Source organism: Tachypleus tridentatus, chromosome 13, assembly GCF_004210375.1.
Source record: "Tachypleus tridentatus isolate NWPU-2018 chromosome 13, ASM421037v1, whole genome shotgun sequence".
Lineage (NCBI taxonomy): Eukaryota > Metazoa > Arthropoda > Merostomata > Xiphosura > Limulidae > Tachypleus > Tachypleus tridentatus.
Genome location: NC_134837.1, coordinates 176410270 through 176437058, shown reverse-complemented (window position 1 = coordinate 176437058; position 26789 = coordinate 176410270). Strand labels below are relative to the sequence as shown.

The 26789-nt window shown below is 33.0% G+C and overlaps 2 protein-coding genes across 6 annotated transcripts; both read left to right on the top strand.

The window, feature by feature from the left end:
• Positions 1-7569: 7569 nt before the first annotated feature.
• LOC143239805 (DNA-directed RNA polymerase II subunit RPB1-like) lies at positions 7570-22581 on the top strand. Of its 5 annotated transcripts, none has more exons than XM_076481331.1 (6): positions 7574-7943; positions 11363-11495; positions 12017-12136; positions 13632-13749; positions 14180-14308; positions 22273-22581. In XM_076481331.1, exons 5-6 carry the CDS (start codon positions 14264-14266, stop codon positions 22462-22464), a joined length of 237 nt encoding a protein of 78 aa, XP_076337446.1. In that variant the 5' UTR covers positions 7574-7943; positions 11363-11495; positions 12017-12136; positions 13632-13749; positions 14180-14263; the 3' UTR covers positions 22465-22581. The 5 variants fall into 5 exon arrangements, 4 of the variants coding, with proteins under 4 accessions (XP_076337443.1, XP_076337446.1, XP_076337444.1 ...); XM_076481329.1 differs by having other exon boundaries at positions 7576-7943; positions 13632-13717; positions 22273-22576; XR_013021385.1 differs by lacking the exon at positions 22273-22581 and having other exon boundaries at positions 7570-7943; positions 13632-13717; positions 14180-14307.
• A 142-nt stretch (positions 22582-22723) lies between these two features.
• On the top strand, positions 22724-25911 carry LOC143239800 (putative protein-lysine deacylase ABHD14B). The gene is made up of 2 exons (XM_076481317.1): positions 22724-23982; positions 25400-25911. Exons 1-2 carry the CDS (start codon positions 23839-23841, stop codon positions 25592-25594), a joined length of 339 nt encoding a protein of 112 aa, XP_076337432.1. The 5' UTR covers positions 22724-23838; the 3' UTR covers positions 25595-25911.
• Positions 25912-26789: the final 878 nt, after the last annotated feature.

Sequence of the window (26789 nt, the reverse complement as noted above, 5' to 3'; positions counted from 1 at the left end):
AGCAAAGCCACATCGGACTATCTGTTGAGTCCATCGAGGGGAATCAATCCCTGATTTTACCATTGTAAATCCGTAGACTTACCACTGTAACAGCGGGGACAACACTTTTGTTCAGTACTGTAATTGAATACTTGTTAGATAGATTTTGGTTGGGTTTGTTTTAAATTTCGCGCAAAGCTACTCTAGGGCTATCTGCACTAGCCATCCCTAATTTAGCAGTGCAAAAATAGAGGGAAGACAGCTAGTCATCACCACCCACCACCAACTCTTGGGCTACTCTTTTACCAACAAATAGCGTGATTGACCGTTACATTATAACGCTTCCACAGCTGAAACGGCGAGCATGTTTGGTGTGATGGGGATTCAAACCAGCGACCCTCAGATTACTGAATCAAGTGCCTTATCCACCTGGTCGTGGCGGGCCTGTTAGATACATATACCCTAATCAAAAGTGAGTGATATTGAGAAAAAAAGAAGACATAATGTGACTATTTTCACAAATGTATATTGAATTCTCTATTTGTTTTATATATAAAATATTTGAAGTGTTGCGTATTTTACAAATAGAATATTTGAGTTTGCTATGTGCTTTATATATAAAACCAATAATTTCATCCTGTTATAAAGTTCTTTATACTGAATGTTGTAATAATAATATAGATGTAGCAATATGATGTAATGTGTAGAACCTATGTGTGTGGAGACACCTAAACAGTCTGTAATATTAATGTTAACTTAACACTGTTTCAAAACTGACTTTTAAATACCATTTTTTATAATGGAATTGTCAGAAGGCTTAAGGACTGTTTGATAAGTTTGACTGATGGTAAAGATAGTTTGTACTGTTTATTATTTTATATCATATTAAACAACATGTTTGGTAATATTGCAACATCCTAGGTAGGAAAAATACAAAAAGGTAGCCATTTACAAAACTATCACAGTTTCAAACAGTTGTACATAATTTTTTTTAGACTTACTCACGGAATCATGTTCATGTGATACTTAGCTACAGATAAGCCTTAAAATCATGCATACAGAACTATCTAAGTGAAGAATAAATCGAACATGGATGGTAGAGTAAAACAAGTAAACCAAAGTTTAATTTAAAACAATAAAATTGTTTATTCAACACTAACACAGTATTCTGTTACCTAGGGGCACCTGTCGTTCGACTCACGAACTACTACTGATTGTGGGTTTGAATCTCACCATCAAACATGTTCGATCTTTAGCCGTGGGAAGCGTTTTAATGTGATGGTCAATTTTACTTTTCTTCTTAGCGGTGGGTAATGTTAACTAAATTCTTTCCTATGCATTTATCAGAAGCTTATGTATTTCCTGTTTGAATAGGCTGTATTCCAAGAAATTATAGTAGAAGGATTAACTCACGTTTACGGAGAACAAAAAATTCTGTTAACTGCAAGGACAATTAGAGTAAAAATTTATGGATATACCTGAATACATTCATGATGTTAAGAAAACATAAATAAATAAAATAAAAAATAAAAAATTTGAAGCCCTGTAGCCTAAATGATTTCAAAAGGTGGAATATTGTTCATTAGGGATCTTCGAATAAAGATATATTCGAATAAACTGGAAACAGTTTGATTTAGTAATGAATAAAACTTTATTATAAATGCACACTGTTTTGACCTGATTATTTCATTATCAGGTACAAGTAGTTTACAGTGACACAGTAACACATACACTAAAGAATAAAGAGGTCACATGACTGGAGATTGCTTCATAACATGGTATAACTATCTTAGTACCCTGGGTGTTGGTTTTTTGGGCGGGGTTGTTTTGTTCAATTAAGATAGCTTCCTTCACTCTTTGTTTATTGTTATTTGGTTCTTTGTTTAAAATTACACTGTTTTTTGTGGATATACTGTGGATTTTTGAGTTACAATGGTAAAAAACATGGGAGAGTTTTTCATTATTATGTTCAGTGAATCTGATTTATAATTTTTTGTCAATTTCTGTGATGTAAAATTCTGGATAGGTTTGGTCTGTTTTGGATTTCGCACAAAGCTACACGAGGGCTATCTGCACTAGCCGTCCCTAATTTAGCAGTGTAAGACTAGAGGGAAGGCAGCTAATCATCACCAACCACCGCCAACTCTTGGGCTACTCTTTTATCAACGAATAGTGAGATTGACCGCAAATTATAATGTCCTCACGGCTAAAAGGGCGAGCATGTTTGGCGTAACGGGAATTCGAAACCGCGACCCTTGAATTACGAATCGAGTGCCTTAACCATTTGGCCATGCCGGGTCGAAAAAACGTTTGTTCCTTGTCATAAAATTTAAAGATATATTATATATGGAAGGATGCAATTTATTAATATTTCAGTCATAACACCTGCAAACTGTAACCATTCTCCTATTTCTACATTCAGTCAGTTTAATTAAAATTATATGGAGCCAAATAAGTTTCATAAAGCTACAGAAGATTAAGCGAACGTAGTGACAGTCACAGGGACTTTATTAGTTGTGCTTTATTTTTACAGATTACCTAAAGTTTATTCAGGCTTGAGAAAATTATTCAATAACTCATATTTTTATATATAACTATAAAATCTTTTTAAATTGTCCTCATTTGGATATTTGAAGAGATCTGTTATTGCGTTCTTACCATTCGTACTTCTAATAGCACAATGATATTACACCTCAATTTCAATTTTTGCATACAATTTCAAATTATTTTGATTGTTCTCGAGCATAAAGATATACAAAGGGCTATCTATACAATGTCCATCACGGATATCGAAATCTGGCTTTTAGCCAGTAGACTTACAGACTCACTGCTGTGATCATCGAAGAAGGAGGTTCTTTGAAAAGTACCTCTGATACTGCACCTTGCAGAAACTGTGAAAGTTCTTGTAACAGGTTTCAGAGATTTGATGTGGCAATCTTTTTTTTTTTTTTATTTGGGAGTAAAGCAGGCCTGTTAAGAATGGTTTGTTTTTTACAATGTTAATAACAGGAACAGTCCACTGTGGAGGAGTACTGCCATCTTTAGACTTCTATCATTTCCAGACAACTCATCTTCATAGTCCTAACCTCTGCTTAAGTATTCTCTTCAGTTGAATTTCTACACATTATTCGTTATTAGAAGAAAACTATACCTCATTTCAAGATTTATTGTATATCAACGATATTTTTATAAAGCCAAACATTGTTGGTTATCATTTGCATTGAATACAAATCTTCCCTATATTTGTATCTCTTTGTGGTTCCTGAAGCGATATTCTATTGTCCTGATTCAAAATTTGTACAGTTTTACAATACATTTCTTTATCTTGTTACTAAAGATTGGTACTTTCTCTTGACAAAACGGATGGAGAGTCAGTGACATCCCTCAAATCAAAAGTGTATTTTGTAATTTTAATTAAAAACCCACATTCGTGAAAACAAAGCTATAGGAGTTTCAAAAACGTTTCCAGTTGTCGACAATAATAGGAAATATGCTGAAAAAGTGAAAGATGTTGATTCCATGTTTTCTGCTCTTGTGGAATTATTTACTACTAGAATGTCACATACATAAAAATTTTTTCTAAAGTTACGTTATTCTCATTGGAAATTACATTTTATGTGTTTCCCACGTCCCAAACAAAAAATCACCAATAAGCTGACTTACCAGTGTTTTTTCCTGTTATTTTAGTGCAGCCTATTTGAATAGTCTGTCATATTTATATTCTTTTCCATAATGTACCTAGGGCATTAACAATTATGTTTCAGTTGGTACTTCTAGGACTTAAACAAAACTATGTTTCAGTTGGTACTCCCAGAACTTTAACAGCTATGTTTCAGTTAGTTCACCAGCAGAACTCATCCATCACACAACTTGTCATTCCTTTACAAGGAAAATTGCTGAAAGGTAACAGCAGCAACAGGCCTATGGAATGTTTCTGTGAGGAGAGACACACAGGATGATTGAAATCAATCGAGGCTTTAGTGTCACATAAACTAAAATGGAAACCTCGACTGTTCCACTGTCTGAAGGTAGCCATCTTTATTATGTAGAAGAACTGTATGCAGTGTCTGTAAATTTTTGTTTAGTAGAAAGAGGTCTATTAACCCACAAGGACCCTGCTACGGGACAGTAAGGCAGGTCCATGTTGGAGAAATTAGAATTCAATGAGTGAGTGCGTCATCAAATAACTGGCCTGCACTTTGGGGGGACCGATGGAGAGAGGTCCAAGCTGCAAAAGAGACAGGAGAAGACGTAGATTTATTAATATGTATATTCTTGGAGGGCAGAAGACTCTTCACATGATGAAAGAAAGTCTTTATAAGAGAATCAGACAGATTTGATACATACATCAGAGGTGGAAGAGGAAACAACAGTTCATGTGTTTCTGGATAAGAAATGTCGTTTATGGTCTTCAAAAATACACCTCTTTTTCCTTTGCTAATTCAGGACAAGGACGAAAACATGGAGGGTAGGAACCATTACAGTTAGAGCAATGTGGATCCGATTGACACTCACAGCTGTTGTGGCCTTAGCCTCCAGAACGAAAGCACGTGTCAAAGAATTACAACAAGATTTCTTAGAATCTCTGAACCTTTAGCATTGGAAACATGTGACAGATAATTTGTTTTGATAGTGGCAGGCAGACATAGCAATTTAAACGGCAACATCAGAACGTTTGTAATCCAAATTGTTCCATTTTACAAATGGAGACAGGCCGAACAGCGAAACACCTTTGCTGGAGAAACGAGCGAGCATGTCCAATTCAGGGATGTTCAGTAAATCTTTCTTCATGATCACTCCTCTTGAGGAATTCAGATTAGCATGGGAGTAACCTTGAAGGCATATTCCCAATGGACTTTGATTTCATGAGGAGTGTGCTATGCCATAGTTTTGTGAGTGTAAAACCCAAACACTAGCATCAGACATACTGCCCATAATACCCGTTGAGAACGTTCAACACCAGTACTCAGTTTACCTCTGCCCAACAGGATCACATGACTGACTTTCGGGAAAAGCGTGTCAAGTTCACCCAGCTACAGGACTTTCTAGCCAAAGTGGTGTGTTTCAGTGCCTCCGACGCCTCTCAACCAATAGAATCCTCTTCTTCCCTTCAAGGTCCTACAAGGTCCCCTCGTCATGTAAAGGAATCCACATCGAGGGTAACCATTTGGACTTGTTTTAAAAACAAGAGTACCAATACACACACAATATATTATAATGGTTTTATCTTAAACCTGAATAACCATCAACTTCTATATTTATTTATAACTTTACAACATGTCTGAATTATTAGGAAGAATTATATTATGTTCATATTCCAAATCCACCAAGCAGTAAGTAGATGTAGATTATGTTGTTCCATATGAAATATTTGAAGTAAGTGGTTGTATAGCCTGTTGTTCCTGATGGAATGTTTCTGCTTGATGGATGTAGGTGCTGTTGCCCCAAATGAAATATTTCTGGTACATGGATGTAGATCCTGATACTATATGATGTTATAGCTTGTGCTCGGTAACATACGCTCATTGGCAAGTCAAAATAAATTATAGATCTTTACATTTTGTACTTTTTTATGACACAGCGGTACCTCTGCTGACTCAAAACGTCACAAACCTTTGGTTTTCACTTCAAACAAATAAACTCTTTAATAAAATAATTTGAAACATAACATTCATTTGTCTTTATGGTGTGAATTGAAAATTGAATTAAACCTGAACGTCTAAGTGAGTATTGCATTTTGTGTATGAATATATTATGTTGACTCATCATTCATTACTGCGTGGATAGCTACGTGTAATACATTTTGTGAAATATGAATTTTTTATGTTACTTAAAAATTACAACTTTACTTGTCAATTTATATAGACCTGTTGTTACATAGAAACTAGGTGTCAATGTGTATAAATTAATACATTATTCACACAGTTATTTTTATTTCAAGTTCAAGTTGAACCTGAAAATGTTTTTAGAAGTAACGTTGTGCCTTACGTTTCACATTTGTTAGAACCACTAAAATATTGTTAGAAATTATAAACATAATACAAAACTGTTTCTGATGCCATTCATCACTTTGTATCTTTAATTCATGAAAAACAATTAGATTAGCATGTGATGTCATATTTGCACCCTGTGTATTTGTAAACAAATAGCATCACATTTTTATAAGTTTTTCTCAATTTGTTGGCCATAAATGAGTCTTTTTGCTTGAACACTTGGTAAATACTCAAAAAACTGATAAAACAGAACTGTTTCTGTTAATCGCTTTATAACTTTGTAAACATTGAATCTATGTGTGACTTCTTCACCTTCATTTTGCTCCATTATGTGCAGCAAATTCAGTTGCCAAATTTTTCTGTATCTATGAAAGGAGTAAAAAGTACTCCATGACAAAAAATGGAAAAAATTGTGACCTATATTGTAAATCTATGTACACACAGGATAAAAGTTTTGCAATGCTGGAGGTCGCAACATCATGTAATAAAAATGTTTTCAGTACCATACATATAAGCAAGAGTTTCATTACTGTATGATGTGACATATTCATTTTCTTACAAATTTTGATTGTTTTCAGAAACATATAGTTTCAAAATAATTTAATAATTGTGCTTTACATTTCAAATATCTGTGTTTTAGATGTGGTGACAATTGCATTACTTTTTATTGACACAAACACAGAAGTGCCATTATATGGGTTTCCTTGTATATCTTTTAATTGGTCTTAAACTTGGATAAGATATTAGTGTTTTTAAATCTACTTAACCCTATCACGATGGATCAAAGATCAGAGGCCACATCACTCTATTTGTTGACTTGCATTCAAACTTTTATTGAACTACTATTTTATGAATTTTTATGTTAATAAGTCTGGTATCAAATTCTAATTTATAATCCAGTTTTACTATTATGCATTAATTAATTTCTTAATTTAAATATTTGGTATGATCACACCTAAATTCCTATTTTGGCAAGTCACTTGATATGCTGAACATAGTACTGATTAAAATTAGATGCTTGTGGTGTCAAAATGCTAAGTCTGCAGTTTTATATAAATTAGAAACTCAAATTACCAATATTGACAATCAAGAATATCAAATAACAACCTCATATCTTGATATTTTTCTGAGATATGGCTTATGTACTGAATCAAACACAGTGGCCCATTCACCTCTTTCCATGTTTGGAAATGGTCCTTTATATGTACACTTATTTCAATATATTGCGTGAATAACTAATCTGCAGTTTAGAATGTCCCCTAGCAGTTTTTCAGCAATTTTTAATGTTTTAGAAGGTCGCCTCATTCTTTTGAACCAAAATTTCAAGGAGATAGGTTGTGTCTGTAGTGTGCTTGAAATTTCATATTTATTTAATACTTAAATACAGCTTAGGTACTGACCTTTATAAATTATAGTGGAATTCTACAGTATTGACATAGTAATTTAAGACTTTTGGCTATTCAGCTGTTAATATAAAACCTAAAAAATATTTTGTTTCATGTCTTCCATGTGTGAAATTTTAAAAGGTTTAGCAACCTACATCAAGCAGCAACTGAGTTTAAAGTCATATTGATATATTCCCAGAATGTATAAAACATTTATTCTCTCATATTTTGAATTTCTTTTAGTTTTGCATGTCTGTCACAGAAGGCGAGATTCGCTATTCAGAAATTTATGAAGCAGGTTGGCCAAAACGGGTGGCTGGATGGACACCCTCGACAGGGTGTGATTCATAGGCATTCTCAATGTCAGACGTATGCTGGGAACATGACAGAATATCCAGGCCACTTTGGTCATACATTTGCTTTAGAATAATCCAAAAATTAGGGAAATAATATCCAAGTCCACAGGTCAGCTAAGGGAAAGAGTGGCTCACATTTATGATCTGTGCAAAGAAAGAACATTTCTGAAATATACACAAAATTGATTAGTGAAGCTCAGCAGCATGCTGAAGAACCCACAAAAAAGCTGGTATGTATGTCTTTGGAAGCTTAGAATTGTCAATCATGTATTTTTTATACAGGTGTTTTCAGAGAACATAATCTAGTGCAAGTATATTGTTCTTAACAGTATATTAATATATATTATAGTTTGTGTAGAATGAAAGTGGTGTATGAGATAAACTTGGCTAGTTTTGAAATGCATTGAATATAGTTACAGAAAATTTGTTCATAAAACTATAAGAAAATTTAACTTTCTTTAAATTTAAATTTCTTTTTTTTTTACACATTTCAAAACCATTAATTAGTTTAATTTCAAAAGCCCTGTGATGAATATGACATAATATGAGTTACGTGATTGAAATGTCAGTCACTCTAATTTTTTACTGAGGGCATTTTTTTGGTTACTTGTTTATGTATGCTGACTAATGAATGATTCTTAGTGCAATATGTTCTTTCTTAAAATTATTTATTTTGTTTAGTTGTTTTAAATTGCATTCCTTGTTCTTTAATTTTTATGTGGAATTTGGCCATAAATGGCATGAATTACAAGTAAATTAAAGCATAATTTTATTATTTCTTTTAAGACTGAAGCATACATAATACCATTATAGTGGACTGGTGTTTTGTGTTAACAGCTAGTTTACTGGGTCAAAATAAAAAAAATGTAGTTTTTTTTCTCTCATTTGATCAGCTTAAATATTTTACTTGTTTTCAATCCCCTTTCCTTGGCATTTGGCTGCATTTGGTTTTTGCCGCACTGCCACATTTAACAGAATTTATTGAATGTTCCAGTATTATGGCTGTGCATTGTTTTTACCAGAAATACTTAATATTTAATACTAAACTAAACTAAACTAACGTGGCAGGGGTTCAGTTTAGAGAGAGAGAAATCAGAAGAGTTCTCTCTCCAACTGGGGTGTTCAGGAACTTTGTAGTTCCTCTTCGTCCCCTTTCGTGGATTGTTATTAAGATTTAGTGGTGGTTTTTTTTTATTATTTTAATAGATTGATTATCATTATTATTCTTGACTTTTTGGGTGGAGAATGTCTCTCTAAATGTTGTTTTGGGTGGAGGCAAAGGCAGCAGTGGAAAGAAAGGCCGGGACCTGTCCCGAAAGGAAAAAGTTGGGCAGATGTGAACATGAATGTAATTCATTCAAATCCAGATCAAATGAAACGGCCCGATTCAGGGTCTGGCAAAAAAGTTGCCTGGGCTGGGATCTAGAAATCCAATGCCTGAAGATTTTGATGTGGGGGGAAACGGGAGTGCCCGAGAAAACCCACTTTCATCGACAGGCGAAAGTTTTGCCTGTCGTGTGCCCTGTACCTGAAAAAAGGAATTCATGTTAATAACATAGATTTTATTTATTTAGATTTTTTGTTGAGTGGATTGTGATTCTTGAAATATGTTGTAAGGTGATATGTATTTTGTTGGTGCATTTGATAATTTGTGTAGTGATGCCGTTAGTTTGTTTCTATTTTCTGCTTTTAGATAATATTTGAGAGAAAGTTCTGTTATTCTATTTCTTATAGTTGGTAAATTACTAATTTGGTGTAGATAATTTGTTGGCGTAAATGATGGTAAACTGAATGCGGATTTTAATATTCTGTTTTGTTGCACTTGGATTTTTTGGAGTGTGTTGTTTGACATATTGTATGTTACTTGACATCCGTACTCTATTAGTGGACGGATGTAAGCCTTGTATATTTGTATAATGGTGTTCGGTGAGCATTTCGATTGTTTACCAGTTATAGTCTTTAGATATGAAATCCTTTTTCTGATTGATGAGTGTATATTGTTTATGTGTTTTTTCCATGTTAGTTTTGTGTCGAAAGTGATGCCAAGGAATGTGATGTTTTTGCTCATGTTAATGGTTGTGTTTCCAAGTGATAGTTTTATTTTTTCTAGATTTTTTCTTTGCTTCTTTAGTTTTCTATAGAAGGTGATTGCTTGTGTTTTTGTCGGATTTAACACGACCCTCCACTTGTTGCTCCATGTTGAGACGTTGTTTAGTGATTCTTGTACGCGAGACATGGCCATTACTGGGTTTCTGGAGGTGCTCCAGATTGCGATGTCGTCTGCGTATTGTGAATTGTGTGTGTATGTTAGATTTGGAAAAGGTATGTCACTGACGAAAATTATGTATAGAAGTGGAGAGAGGACTGATCCTTGGGGCACTCCTGCCGTTATATTAAATAATTTGGATATGGTTTTATTGACTTTTACTTGTGCTGTTCTATTGGTTAAGAAATTTGAAATCCATTTGACTATCGTGGGATTTATTTGTAGGTGATTTAGTTTGTATATGATGGCGTTGTGCCAAACGCTGTGGCACAATAATATTTAATAGCAGTTGTTTGAATGAATATGAAAATAATATATGAAGGTATTAAAATTTAAAAGCAAACAATGCTTTGTGTGATATACAGTTAAAATTTTAAGTTAAACTGAGCAGTAGTTGTAAAAGTTATTCTTCATGTTTCAGGAAGATGACATGAAACCATGTTTGAAACATGGTGACTTTTACAGTTGTGAAACGTTTGTTTGTGGATTTTAATATTTTATAAATATACAGAAGTTCTTTGAATTTTAACCTTTCAATATAATGGATGAAGGATTGTATATCAGAATGAAAGAGTAATCTTTGTAAAATGATATTAATATTCTTTTTCTGACAAAGTAATTTGTCAGATAGTCTAACAAAGTCTGTACAGGTTATTTTTTTATCAAAAATTCTTACAAAAATTTGAAAATATGCAATTTTTGAAACTAGGTTTTACTGGTTTTATTGCCTTTCATATTTTGATTTAAATAGTGCTATTATTAATAAGTTATCGTCAATAGCATGTTGCATAGTTAGAACCATTCTGCCATCAAAGTACTTGGAGCAACCTATCAGTGATCTATGCATATGTCGTCTTGCTAGTTGTTTAATTATATTATGAAGCTAGCTGCCATGCCACTGAGGATGCACATATTTTAGTGAAATAAGAAAACCTCCAATGCATCCAAAAACATTTGATTTTAATAGCATGTCAAGAAGGTTTTGGATATGTTAAGGGAATATAAATAATGTATCTTGTTTTGATACGTTAATTAATGAACTGTTATTTTTCCTTTGATTACAGCTTTTGATTACTCCAATATTAAATTACTCAAAATAATGATTAAATTGGGTGTTACAAAAAATCAACTATTTAAAATTTGGATTTATGATTATTCCAATTCTCAAAGTAATTAAAATTTTACTATTATGTTTTGTAGGTTATGGAAGTAAAAGTAGGCTTAGCATTTTTGAAATCAGACAAATTTAATTGTTAATCTAGTAGATACATGTTAAAAAAAATTAAGTGATTGGATACATTGTGCTGGAAAAATCTAATTTTATTACAGTGTGGATATATTTAACTTGTATCCCTGAAAGGTATGTATAACTTGTTTTTTAAGGATGCACGAACTGGTAAGACGTGGAAACAGCCAGTATCCTGGAGCAAAGTATATTATTCGAGACAATGGTGAAAGAATTGATTTAGCTTTTTGTCCCAAAGCTAGTGACCTCCACCTTCAGTGTGGTTATAAAGTATGTCCTAAGAGTCTTAAACCTATAGTTCTTAAGATATAATGTTTTTGTTAGTAAATTTAATCATAATGTTTTAATCTCGGTTCTTAAAAATCTCAGTACATAAATTATGTGTTCGTGTACATACCTTATCAGATGTGGTGACTATTTTATGTGTTAATAATATTGAAAGACTTCATCAACTAAGCAGTTTGATTTTGATAGAAAGTCAGTTGTTCAGTAAATTTTACAATTTACACAGCTTTTTTTAGTTTAATTCAAACTATCAGTCTACACAGTGCTTTCTCTATCCATACCACCCATTTTTTTACATATATAAACTTTATGACTGTTTGGTTTTTCTTGTTGCATAAGAAGCTGAAAAACTTCTTATACATTAGGTAGATGTTCACATACAAAATTCTGTACAACCATTATGGAGAAAATAGGATTAAGTGGTACTATATTTAAAAAAATGTTGAAACACAATTATGATCTTTTGTTATGTTTTAATTAAAAATTGTTAGTATTTCTTGTTTCAGGTGGAAAGGCATGCTCAGAATGGTGATGTTATCATTTTCAATCGGCCATCCACTTTGCATAAAATGTCTATGATGGGGCATTAGAGTTCTTCCATGGTCAACTTTCAGATTAAATTTAAGGTAAAGTTAAAAAAAAGTCTTTTATGAATATTCCAATCCTATAGAAAGTTGTACTCACGATTAATACATATTTATTGAGTATTTTACACCCAAGTCCATGTAAATATTGCATATAATTAATTATTTTCTATGTGTTATACTTTGGAATTAGTTTTCTTCTTTTTAATCTAAGGTATTTGGAATTAAAGGAAGTTATAAAATGTAAAAATGTTAATAAAATAAAAATGTATTAAGTCCATGAAAGTCCAGTGATGAAACTGACTATATGCCAAAATGATTGAAATCTCAGACACTTTAATTTTTTACTGAAGGCTTCTCAGAAATATTTTTCAGTGAGTTGTGTGTTATCTTCAACTTTATAGTATTCTGCCTGGGTTTGTAACAAATCCACTTGACCAGTGCCCAGAACTAGCAAATTTTGAACTTAGGTTGCCATGCATTCTATGTGTACTAGATTGAAATATGATTCTTCTTGATGACGAGAAACCCACTTGAAATAAAATGTGTCTCATATGGGTATGAGTCTCATATGCTGATATGGGTATTAGCACTCTTATTGACTTGAAGATGACCTAGGAAGGTTGAAACTTTGTTCTCCAATCCCATTTGTTATTGTTTTCATTGTCACTGAAATTTTTTAAGTTTGGTAGACTGTTTATTAATGATAGACTGACCTACTGTAAGCATGTATAAATGTGTGACTTTCTATGTATTATCTTGAAACTAGCATGATTTTGTTTTGTGAAATGTATGCATGTGTAAAGTATCATTACAGTTATTAATTAATATTCACAACATTGAAATTGTTATTTTTCCTATCAAATTATTAAATATATACTGCCACTGAAATTTTTGTAAAAATATTAGCCTGTTTATCAGTGATAGGCTGATACTTCATGAGCCTGATAGACAACACATGCATGGTTCAATTATCAACTTGTTCAGTAATTTGTTGCATACTTATGACACTTTTTAATTTACAAAACTATTTGTCATTAGTAGTACAGAATTTATTTTGCTTTGCAAAGTATTCTTGATGTAAGATGACAGGTAAGATGGAATATACCAAGGTGTTTTGAATGTCACATCTTTATATCGTGATTTTGGTTTAATTGTATATTGTTGGTATGATACCCTACCAAGAGATATGTATTTGCATTTTGAATCATATTTTATGTCAGGAATATCACTATTGTATACATATACAATTTACAACTATCTCACATACACTGTACTAATTATGTTGTTAATGTGATATTAATATCATTTAAGTTCTGATAATTGATGTGTATATTTTCAATCTGTAATAATTTATTCATTATAGTGGTAAAAAAAGTCAAGCCAGTAAATTTCACTGTAATGTAACATAAAAAATGAGTTACATTAAACGTTTGCACGCTTTCGACCAAAAGTCACTTTGATAAAGGAATTTTCAAAGGTCATACAGTCGAAACCAGAACTAAATGAAACTTCATTTTATTCTTTATACTCGAAGGTAATTCAAACATCCATGCTCATTGCTTACCACAGTTGAACCAGTCACAGAAAAAGCTTATAATGATGAGTTGGAACCAACAACTGGTAATACTTTGAGACAAACTTTTAAGAACCAAGTAAATGGAGTAGTCATTTGCATAACATCTTTTAATATTTGTTAAGAATATGTGAGAGAAAACCTCATATTTTCAGTAACAATGTGAAATAAATTGATATTTAATATGTAGAAGAATATATATATATATATATATATTTTATAACAGTTTAATTGTGTAATCATAGATCGAAAACAGTTTTTAAGATACTTGGAAAAATATTAATGTGAGTTTCAAATAATGACTTTTAAGAATCAAAGAAAATTGACTTTATAAGCTCAGTTAACATTAAATTATGGTACATAATTGCATTATAATTAATGCAAAGGTTGCATTATGAAACTTTTTCTCTTTCTGTGAATATTAAAAATTTGTAACTGTTTATTGCACATGTCATAACTGAAAATATTAAAGCATTTTAATTTTAAAAGAACATTTTCACTGTTTTCAGGTGAACCGCATTCTAAATAATGCTTGAGACAAGACTGGTGCTAGTACCCAAAAGTCACTTTCTGAATTTAATAACTTCAAGGCTATGGTAGTGTCTGGTGCTAAAGAATCAAAGATCAACATATCACAGGTATTAAAAGATCTGGAGTGATTAATCCTTTAGCATATGGATGGTGCTTGACCAGTTTGGGTTTGTAAATAAGAAATAACAACTCTTAAACATCACCAGTTTTGAAACATAAGCTATATTTTTGTGATCAAGTTATGATTCATAATATAATAAAAAAACAACACAATGCAGCATACCCATTTATTATAAATATGTTGCTAATCTTACAGTGAACTTTGAGACACATAGCAGGTATAGTGATGTTTGTACCTTAACTACTTTGAACAGATTGTATGTATGTCACACTAATTTACATGTGAAATGATTTATGGTATGTTCAGTAAACAGCTAATATTTTGTGTTCTCCTTTTGGTTTAATAACTGCAGACAGTCTTTCAACCATCATTGCAACACATCTAATAAAAGTGTCCTTTGGGAATTTACTTCAAATGTCTGTAATACACTTCCATAAAGTTTCTTTAGAAGTAATTTTTGACATATCAAGTTTTTGATCCATCATGTTCCAGATCTACTCAAGCTGGTTGAGATCGGGGCTCTGTGGGGTCCATTGTATCATTAAAATGACTCCAGCAGTTTCTTTCTTAACGTTTGAAAGAGGGTAGTTATTTTCTAGGTAGTAGAATCCTTAACCAATAATACACAAACCACTGGATATACCATGACGAATCAGTATCTGATGGTATCTGTACTGGTTCATTATTCCATTTATTTTGCAAGTATCTCCTGTTGCATTAACAGAAAAACACCTTCATACCATTACACTGACTCCACCTATATGTCATGGTTGGTGCTATGTACTGAGGAAAGTATCTTTCACCTTTCTTCTATCGGACATACGACCTACATTTTGAACCACATATTTCAGAATTGGACTTATACACTCATAAAGACTTTTACCAATCGTTAGCAGTCCAGCTTTTGTATTTTTTAGCATATTTCAGTCTCTTCATAATGATTGGAGATATAAGTAAAGGTTTTCTAACTGCTTCACAACCAAATATTTCATCCTCATTGAGTCTTCTTGATACTGTATATCAGGACACTTTTCTATCATTTGGTTCATGGCTGTTTATCTCGTGTAGTCTTCCTTTTGTCCTGAAAGCTGCATAAACAAAGATACTTAACATCAGTATAACTGAGTTTAGGTGTTCCTCTTCCTTTCCTATTTTCTAATTTACCTGTCTCATTCTCATGATCAAGGGTGTACTTAACAGATCAAGGAGAACATTTCAAGTCTGAAGCAATTTGTTGGAGAGTCCAATCAGCACCATGTAAAGTTTTGTACGAACTCTCTGCTCTACTGACAGTTCTCTACGCTTTTTGGGCCATGAAAATAAAACTTAATATAATGTGTTAAACACTGTATGAAGGTTTATTTGTGGAGTATTATTAAATTGATTTCTAACATACACCTGTACCATATGTTAGTTCCTTACTACCTTCTTTCTATATAGTTAACACACTGCATTGGGCACCATGACAGTTATTTCAGACCTTAAATTTAATCAGTATGTTCATTCAAGCAAAACCCTTATGATATGTCCTTGGTACAAGTTTATGGAAATTCTAAAGGATGACAAGTATTCTCATACTGGTTCATCGGTTGTCAACAGTAAAGTATTACCATGTTGTTTTAGGTATAAAATATTTGAGTTTTCTTATGTGGTGACATGGAAAAATTAGCCCCACAAAATGGAAAGAATGACAAAATATTTTCTTGTCCTAAAACTTTTGCGTTTGTGTTCTCTTATAGCAAAGCCACATCGGACTATCTGTTGAGTCCATCGAGGGGAATCGAATCCCTGATTTTACCATTGTAAATCCGTAGACTTACCACTGTAACAGCGGGGGACAACACTTTTGTTCAGTACTGTAATTGAATACTTGTTAGATAGATTTTGGTTGGGTTTGTTTTAAATTTCGCGCAAAGCTACTCTAGGGCTATCTGCACTAGCCATCCCTAATTTAGCAGTGCAAAAATAGAGGGAAGACAGCTAGTCATCACCACCCACCACCAACTCTTGGGCTACTCTTTTACCAACAAATAGCGTGATTGACCGTTACATTATAACGCTTCCACAGCTGAAACGGCGAGCATGTTTGGTGTGATGGGGATTCAAACCCGCGACCCTCAGATTACGAATCAAGTGCCTTATCCACCTGGTCGTGGCGGGCCTGTTAGATACATATACCCTAATCAAAAGTGAGTGATATTGAGAAAAAAAGAAGACATAATGTGACTATTTTCACAAATGTATATTGAATTCTCTATTTGTTTTATATATAAAATATTTGAAGTGTTGCGTATTTTACAAATAGAATATTTGAGTTTGCTATGTGCTTTATATATAAAACCAATAATTTCATCCTGTTATAAAGTTCTTTATACTGAATGTTGTAATAATAATATAGATGTAGCAATATGATGTAATGTGTAGAACCTATGTGTGTGGAGACACCTAAACAGTCTGTAATATTAATGTTAACTTAACACTGTTTCAAAACTGACTTTTAAATACCATTTTTTATAATGGAATTGTCAGAAGGCTTAAGGACTGTTTGATAAGTTTGACTGATGGTAAAGATAGTTTGTACTGTTTATTATTTTATATCATATTAAACAACATGTTTGGTAATATTGCAACATCCTAGGTAGGAAAAATACAAAAAGGTAGCCATTTACAAAACTATCACAGTTTCAAACAGTTGTACATAATTTTTTTTTAGACTTACTCGCGGAATCATGTTCATGTGATACTTAGCTACAGATAAGCCTTAAAATCATGCATACAGAACTATCTAAGTGAAGAATAAATCGAACATGGATGGTAGAGTAAAGCAAGTAAACCAAAGTTTAATTTAAAACAATAAAATTGTTTATTCAACACTAACACAGTATTCTGTTACCTAGGGGCACCTGTCGTTCGACTCACGAACTACTACTGATTGTGGGTTTGAATCTCACCATCAAACATGTTCGATCTTTTAGCCGTGGAAGCGTTTTAATGTGATGGTCAATTTTACTTTTCTTCTTAGCGGTGGGTAATGTTAACTAAATTCTTTCCTATGCATTTATCAGAAGCTTATGTATTTCCTGTTTGAATAGGCTGTATTCCAAGAAATTATAGTAGAAGGATTAACTCACGTTTACGGAGAACAAAAAATTCTGTTAACTGCAAGGACAATTAGAGTAAAAATTTATGGATATACCTGAATACATTCATGATGTTAAGAAAACATAAATAAATAAAATAAAAAATAAAAAATTTGAAGCCCTGTAGCCTAAATGATTTCAAAAGGTGGAATATTGTTCATTAGGGATCTTCGAATAAAGATATATTCGAATAAACTGGAAACAGTTTGATTTAGTAATGAATAAAACTTTATTATAAATGCACACTGTTTTGACCTGATTATTTCATTATCAGGTACAAGTAGTTTACAGTGACACAGTAACACATACACTAAAGAATAAAGAGGTCACATGACTGGAGATTGCTTCATAACATGGTATAACTATCTTAGTACCCTGGGTGTTGGTTTTTGGGCGGGGTTGTTTTGTTCAATTAAGATAGCTTCCTTCACTCTTTGTTTATTGTTATTTGGTTCTTTGTTTAAAATTACACTGTTTTTTGTGGATATACTGTGGATTTTTGAGTTACAATGGTAAAAAACATGGGAGAGTTTTTCATTATTATGTTCAGTGAATCTGATTTATAATTTTTTGTCAATTTCTGTGATGTAAAATTCTGGATAGGTTTGGTCTGTTTTGGATTTCGCACAAAGCTACACGAGGGCTATCTGCACTAGCCGTCCCTAATTTAGCAGTGTAAGACTAGAGGGAAGGCAGCTAATCATCACCAACCACCGCCAACTCTTGGGCTACTCTTTTATCAACGAATAGTGAGATTGACCGCAAATTATAATGTCCTCACGGCTAAAAGGGCGAGCATGTTTGGCGTAACGGGGAATTCGAAACCGCGACCCTTGAATTACGAATCGAGTGCCTTAACCATTTGGCCATGCCGGGTCGAAAAACGTTTGTTCCTTGTCATAAAATTTAAAGATATATTATATATGGAAGGATGCAATTTATTAATATTTCAGTCATAACACCTGCAAACTGTAACCATTCTCCTATTTCTACATTCAGTCAGTTTAATTAAAATTATATGGAGCCAAATAAGTTTCATAAAGCTACAGAAGATTAAACGAACGTAGTGACAGTCACAGGGACTTTATTAGTTGTGCTTTATTTTTACAGATTACCTAAAGTTTATTCAGGCTTGAGAAAATTATTCAATAACTCATATTTTTATATATAACTATAAAATCTTTTTAAATTGTCCTCATTTGGATATTTGAAGAGATCTGTTATTGCGTTCTTACCATTCTTACTTCTAATAGCACAATGATATTACACCGCAATTTCAATTTTTGCATACAATTTCAAATTATTTTGATTGTTCTCGAGCATAAAGATATACAAAGGGCTATCTATACAATGTCCATCACGGATATCGAAATCTGGCTTTTAGCCAGTAGACTTACAGACTCACTGCTGTGATCATCGAAGAAGGAGGTTCTTTGAAAAGTACCTCTGATACTGCACCTTGCAGAAACTGTGAAAGTTCTTGTAACAGGTTTCAGAGATTTGATGTGGCAATCTTTTTTTTTTTTTTATTTGGGAGTAAAGCAGGCCTGTTAAGAATGGTTTGTTTTTTACAATGTTAATAACAGGAACAGTCCACTGTGGAGGAGTACTGCCATCTTTAGACTTCTATCATTTCCAGACAACTCATCTTCATAGTCCTAACCTCTGCTTAAGTATTCTCTTCAGTTGAATTTCTACACATTATTCGTTATTAGAAGAAAACTATACCTCATTTCAAGATTTATTGTATATCAACGATATTTTTATAAAGCCAAACATTGTTGGTTATCATTTGCATTGAATACAAATCTTCCCTATATTTGTATCTCTTTGTGGTTCCTGAAGCGATATTCTATTGTCCTGATTCAAAATTTGTACAGTTTTACAATACATTTCTTTATCTTGTTACTAAAGATTGGTACTTTCTCTTGACAAAACGGATGGAGAGTCAGTGACATCCCTCAAATCAAAAGTGTATTTTGTAATTTTAATTAAAAACCCACATTCGTGAAAACAAAGCTATAGGAGTTTCAAAAACGTTTCCAGTTGTCGACAATAATAGGAAATATGCTGAAAAAGTGAAAGATGTTGATTCCATGTTTTCTGCTCTTGTGGAATTATTTACTACTAGAATGTCACATACATAAAAATTTTTTCTAAAGTTACGTTATTCTCATTGGAAATTACATTTTATGTGTTTCCCACGTCCCAAACAAAAATCACCAATAAGCTGACTTACCAGTGTTTTTTCCTGTTATTTTAGTGCAGCCTATTTGAATAGTCTGTCATATTTATATTCTTTTCCATAATGTACCTAGGGCATTAACAATTATGTTTCAGTTGGTACTTCTAGGACTTAAACAAAACTATGTTTCAGTTGGTACTCCCAGAACTTTAACAGCTATGTTTCAGTTAGTTCACCAGCAGAACTCATCCATCACACAACTTGTCATTCCTTTACAAGGAAAATTGCTGAAAGGTAACAGCAGCAACAGGCCTATGGAATGTTTCTGTGAGGAGAGACACACAGGATGATTGAAATCAATCGAGGCTTTAGTGTCACATAAACTAAAATGGAAACCTCGACTGTTCCACTGTACGAAGGTAGCCATCTTTATTATGTAGAAGAACTGTATGCAGTGTCTGTAAATTTTTTGTTTAGTAGAAAGAGGTCTATTAACCCACAAGGACCCTGCTACGGGACAGTAAGGCAGGTCCATGTTGGAGAAATTAGAATTCAATGAGTGAGTGCGTCATCAAATAACTGGCCTGCACTTTGGGGGGACCGATGGAGAGAGGTCCAAGCTGCAAAAGAGACAGGAGAAGACGTAGATTTATTAATATGTATATTCTTGGAGGGCAGAAGACTCTTCACATGATGAAAGAAAGTCTTTATAAGAGAATCAGACAGATTTGATACATACATCAGAGGTGGAAGAGGAAACAACAGTTCATGTGTTTCTGGATAAGAAATGTCGTTTATGGTCTTCAAAAATACACCTCTTTTTTCCTTTGCTAATTCAGGACAAGGACGAAAACATGGAGGGTAGGAACCATTACAGTTAGAGCAATGTGGATCCGATTGACACTCACAGCTGTTGTGGCCTTAGCCTCCAGAACGAGCACGTGTCAAAGAATTACAACAAGATTTCTTAGAATCTCTGAACCTTTAGCATTGGAAACATGTGACAGATAATTTGTTTTGATAGTGGCAGGCAGACATAGCAATTTAAACGGCAACATCAGAACGTTTGTAATCCAAATTGTTCCATTTTTACAAATGGAGACAGGCCGAACAGCCGAAACACCTTTGCTGGAGAAACGAGCGAGCATGTCCAATTCAGGGATGTTCAGTAAATCTTTCTTCATGATCACTCCTCTTGAGGAATTCAGATTAGCATGGGAGTAACCTTGAAAGGCATATTCCCAATGGACTTTGATTTCATGAGGAGTGTGCTATGCCATAGTTTTGTGAGTGTAAAACCCAAACACTAGCATCAGACATACTGCCCATAATACCCGTTGAGAACGTTCAACACCAGTACTCAGTTTACCTCTGCCCAACAGGATCACATGACTGACTTTCGGGAAAAGCGTGTCAAGTTCACCCAGCTACAGGACTTTCTAGCCAAAGTGGTGTGTTTCAGTGCCTCCGACGCCTCTCAACCAATAGAATCCTCTTCTTCCCTTCAAGGTCCTACAAGGTCCCCTCGTCATGTAAAGGAATCCACATCGAGAGGTAACCATTTGGACTTGTTTTAAAAAACAAGAGTACCAATACACACACAATATATTATAATGGTTTTATCTTAAACCTGAATAACCATCAACTTCTATATTTATTTATAACTTTACAACATGTCTGAATTATTAGGAAGAATTATATTATGTTCATATTCCAAATCCACCAAGCAGTAAGTAGATGTAGATTATGTTGTTCCATATGAAATATTTGAAGTAAGTGGTTGTATAGCCTGTTGTTCCTGATGGAATGTTTCTGCTTGATGGATGTAGGTGCTGTTGCCCCAAATGAAATATTTCTGGTACATGGATGTAGATCCTGATACTATATGATGTTATAGCTTGTGCTCGGTAACATACGCTCATTGGCAAGTCAAAATAAATTATAGATCTTTACATTTTGTACTTTTTATGACACAGCGGTACCTCTGCTGACTCAAAACGTCACAAACCTTTGGTTTTCACTTCAAACAAATAAACTCTTTAATAAAATAATTTGAAACATAACATTCATTTGTCTTTATGGTGTGAATTGAAAATTGAATTAAACCTGAACGTCTAAGTGAGTATTGCATTTTGTGTATGAATATATTATGTTGACTCATCATTCATTACTGCGTGGATAGCTACGTGTAATACATTTTGTGAAATATGAATTTTTTATGTTACTTAAAAATTACAACTTTACTTGTCAATTTATATAGACCTGTTGTTACATAGAAACTAGGTGTCAATGTGTATAAATTAATACATTATTCACACAGTTATTTTTATTTCAAGTTCAAGTTGAACCTGAAAATGTTTTTAGAAGTAACGTTGTGCCTTACGTTTCACATTTGTTAGAACCACTAAAATATTGTTAGAAATTATAAACCACCATATATAATATATACATAGTGTGTAATTTATATATAATATTTATATTTAAAAGGAAACAGTAGTTCTTAATCATATTAATTTGACGTTTTGTTATGATTTTCTGAAAAAGAAATAATGAAACGTGTTTGTGATTAATATTCCGTTATTGTTTTATATTTTGTAATCATGTTTTTTTCATAACTGTAACCAGAATGTCAAAGTTTTCTACCATGAAGTTTTACCTAAGGACACTTGCAATTTCCACATCTCCATCCTTCTACTGCACGGAGCAGTGTTTTCTTCCAAAACCTGGCTGGACCTGGGCACAATACAAGTGCTGGCTGCAATGGGCTACCAGACTGTGGCAATGGATGTACGTGGTGGGCTTTCTGTTCATTACTAACTTAACATTACAACATTTAGAGGTAGGTGTCAGTTCATTACTAACTTAACATTACAACATTTAGAGGTAGGCGTCAGTTCATTACTAACTTAACATTACAACATTTAGAGGTAGATGTCAGTTCATTACTAACTTAACATCACAACATTTAGAGGTAGGCATCAGTTCATTCCTAACTTAACATTACAGCATTTAGAGGTAGGCATCAGTTCATTACTAACTTAACACTACAACATTTAGAGGTGGGCGTCAGTTCATTACTAACTTAACATTACAACATTTAGAGGTTGGCATCAGTTCATTACTAACTTAGCATTACAACATTTAGAGGTAAGCGTCAGTTCATTACTCACGTTGCTCCCTCCCCCTCCAATGACACAGCGGTACACCTGCAGATTTATAAAAGCTAGAATCCAGGGTTTCGATACTTGTTGCAGAACAGAGCACAGATAGTCCATTGTGTTGCTTTGTGCTTAACTTCAAAACAAAGAATACTAATTTAACATTACAATATTTTGATATATACTCCAGTTCATTGCTAATTTAACATTACAATATTTTGATATAGACTCCAGTTCATTGGTAATTTAACATTACAATATTTTGATATGTACTCCAGTTCATTGCTAACTTAACATTACAATATTTTGATATAGGTGTCATTTCATCACTGAATGAAGAGATAGGTAGTCAAGAACTTTATCATAAGTTAAATTCTTTGTTTCTTTTTTAAATTTTACACAAACCTACATAAGAGCTATCTGCGCTAGCCGTCCCTAATTTAGCAGTGTAAGACTAGAGGAAATGTAGATAGTTAACATCACCCACTGCCAACTCTTGGTCTACTCCTTTACCAATAAATATTGGATTTACAGCTGAATGGGCGAGCATGTTAGGTGTGACGGGGATTTAAACTCACGACCTTCAGATGCGAGTCAAACGCCTCAACCTCCTGGCCATTTTGGACCCTGACCAGTTGTGAATAGAGTTCCAAACACAGTTGTGCATCTCTTGTGTATTGAAATAGGTTTTCATGTTAAGTATATAGTTAATTAGCATGTTTTATTCTTGGGAATTGAACATTTTTAAACGATCATGTTTAATAATCTATCAATTGTGTAAATCTACAATTGTATTTCTTATTTTCGACACAAATGTGTTATGCAAAAGTTTAATCCTGGTGTCCTTTAACCTGCAGTCTACGCGGCGCAATCTTTGTTTGTATATATATTGTTTACTGTACATTTAGGTTTGAATATTTTTGTAACACGTTTCGGTAACAGCGATGGGGCACACATATCAGACCGAGGCGAGTTCATTAACGACGTAGTTAAATCCTTGAACTTGATACGTCCTGTGGTGGTCAGTCCTAGTATGAGTGGAGCTTTTGCTCTTCCGTACCTGGTAAAACATTCAACGGACATGGGAGGATATGTTCCAGTTGCACCTGGGGCTACAAGCATTCTTGAAAGACAACCTTGTGGTAATGGTCAGTCAAAAGAAATGTCCCTTGACAGTGTATGTGAAAGCCTTAATGATTACTTTTCACTTGCGCCTCATTACTTAAGTTGTCTTAAGATAAGCAATTTAAATGTCAACATCAAACGAAACATATAACTGATAAAGTGTGTGGGGCAGAAACTTTTTCAAACGTAAGATATCTGGTAAGCACATTATACTTAATTTAAGAAACATTTTATCAACGTACTTTTGATATTGAAATTTTCAATAAAATAAAGTAACCTAAATTAACCCACAATTACTGAACTTTTACTCGCGATTTAGATATAACTGAATATGTTTACTTGCTTATATGCATTTCATCATTTATCGAGACTTTTGTTCAGTTGAGTTAAGTACACGAAGTAAACTTTACTATTTATTCTCCTAAAATAATTATAAACCCAAATAAATACCTCTACAAGTCATTTTATTTTGCTAAAGTAGTCAAGTTCAAGTTATGGTTATGTGACGATTGTAAAAGAAATGTTGTACCAGTTATACACTAGTAAACTGTATTTCAGGTATTTCACGACTATTTAAAAAACACACAAATAATCACAACAGATACATTAATCAAGATTAGATTTTCGATATTTTAAATAAGTCGAGAAAGTTTGTGTAAATTTCTAATTAGTTTTTCTGCGAGGTGCACTTTCAACTTTCTTAACATTTTAAAATGAAAACGTTATTTCTTATTCTACGTTGGAATTGATCAAATTTCATGTTTGACTTTTATCTGTTGGTTTATATATTAAGTTATATTAAGAAACAAAGAGCACCAGTTTCATCAATACATTCAATCCTTCAAAATGAGGTTTATACGTTTGATATTCAGTCATATAATATATTTTTACTAAAAACACATTATGGGTCACCTGGTATTTTACAGAGAATTTAAATTGTGTTGGTAAAGTTCATTGGAAATTTTATCAGTAAAATTATTGAGAAAGACAAATAATTTATTTATTTATTGAATTTATCTTATTACTTAAAACATATTTGAAAAGGCTGAATATTTCAGTTTTTGTCAGTTGTGATAAAGTAAAGCTATTCTCCTGTGTATTTTAATATTTTTTGTATGTTATTGTGTACAAAGCTGCACAATGAGCTATTCATTGCTGGTATCAAAACCCGAATTTTATCTTTTTAAGTTGTGAGACTTCCAGCTAAGCCATGAGATGAGGGTATCTTATTATTTAATATATTTTATAGCGAGTAATAAATAAAAATAATAAACTTTTAGATCTGTCATCAAAATGTTACTATTTCTTCTTTATGTAAACCATGTCTATCTGAAAGTAGAATGTAGCATCTAATAAACATGTAAAAGAAGATATGGAAATCAAGATTATCTCCCCCCTCTCTCTACACACATGTCTGGTGTTTATTGTTGGTCTTCTGGAAAATTACCAATATTTTTATCATATTTCAGACTCCTACGTTGGTGGTGTTTGGAGAGTATGATCGTGGGAAAAATTCCGCTCTGTTATGCTTGTTACCCAGAAGTCAAGGAGTTGAGATCCCCAGACGAAACCATCCGGCTTATCTAATTAGCCCTGGGCTTTGGCATAAACTTCTTTACAATTTCCTTTGTTATGCAAACCAGCTGGCAGCTGAGACTCAATGAAACAAAGCCAGCAGAAGCCAGAAAGACACTATACGTATTTGAAATATATCTCACGATTTGTCAATTCTTGGCTGTGGATTGTAACAAAGAAAAAAAAAAGAGGATGTTAAGAAATGTATTGCAATTCATGTTTTAAAGTAGTTTTATGTAGTGAGAACGTTTTTTTTCTTTTTTGCACTTGACTTTCAGATTCAATATCAATGATGTTGAGAAAAATGTGCTAAAAACCTATCCATGAAGTGATAATAATAAATTTTATAAATATGCAGAAACTGCCCTGTTATATTACTTATGGGACATACAACATGGAAATAATGTGCAGGTGATTCACACTTATGAGTAAAAAAAGAATGAATAGTTGCATTTAAATGTCCAGCTTGTCACTCTTACAATAAATACAAACAAAAAGTAGAATAATGTACTAATTTTATATTTGTTTTAAACCTATTAGTACATTTTGTTCTTACGATAACATAAGTCCATTAATGTATATTTGTTAATTGTTACTTGAAACTGTTATACCACATAAATCAGCTAAATTCTCAGGTTGCTGCTTGAACTTTCCAGTTCCATATTAGTCTATACAGCCTCTTAAAATGTTTGTATCTGGACATCTAGCTGGTCGAGACATGATTGAGAGTGATTTTCCTCCCATTTCTTATTCCCTCACATTTTCTGCATGTCTGGGATCTCAGTTTGTCTGGATTATGAAACTGTTCAACAGGTCTTGTCTTTGAAAGCTGACACGATGAACAAGATTATGTTGTACTTGTTATCTGACAGGATACTATCTAACATCATTGGCTGAGATGTGTAGTACTTACATCACTGAACATGTTATATATTGATACCAGTTCCATATTTACGACTAAAGAAGCTGTCACGAACTTTTGTCAAATGATTTAAATTTGGGTGCATTTGTAAGGAGAATCTTCTCAAGCCGTCTAGCGTTTTCGTTTGGTTATTTCATCTAAGCAGTGTGTTTGGGACAACAAAACATCGACTGAGGCCATATCATGCTAGCTATGTACGTATTGTACTGTTCTAGAGGTAACACTTACACTTATATCAGTGTCATTAGAAAAAAATATCTAATATTTTAATTTTATTCACTCTTTACATAATCATTACCAGTAGAGCTCAAATAGCATAGTAAGCAAATTATTTAGAGTTAATTATTAGTCACATATTGCTT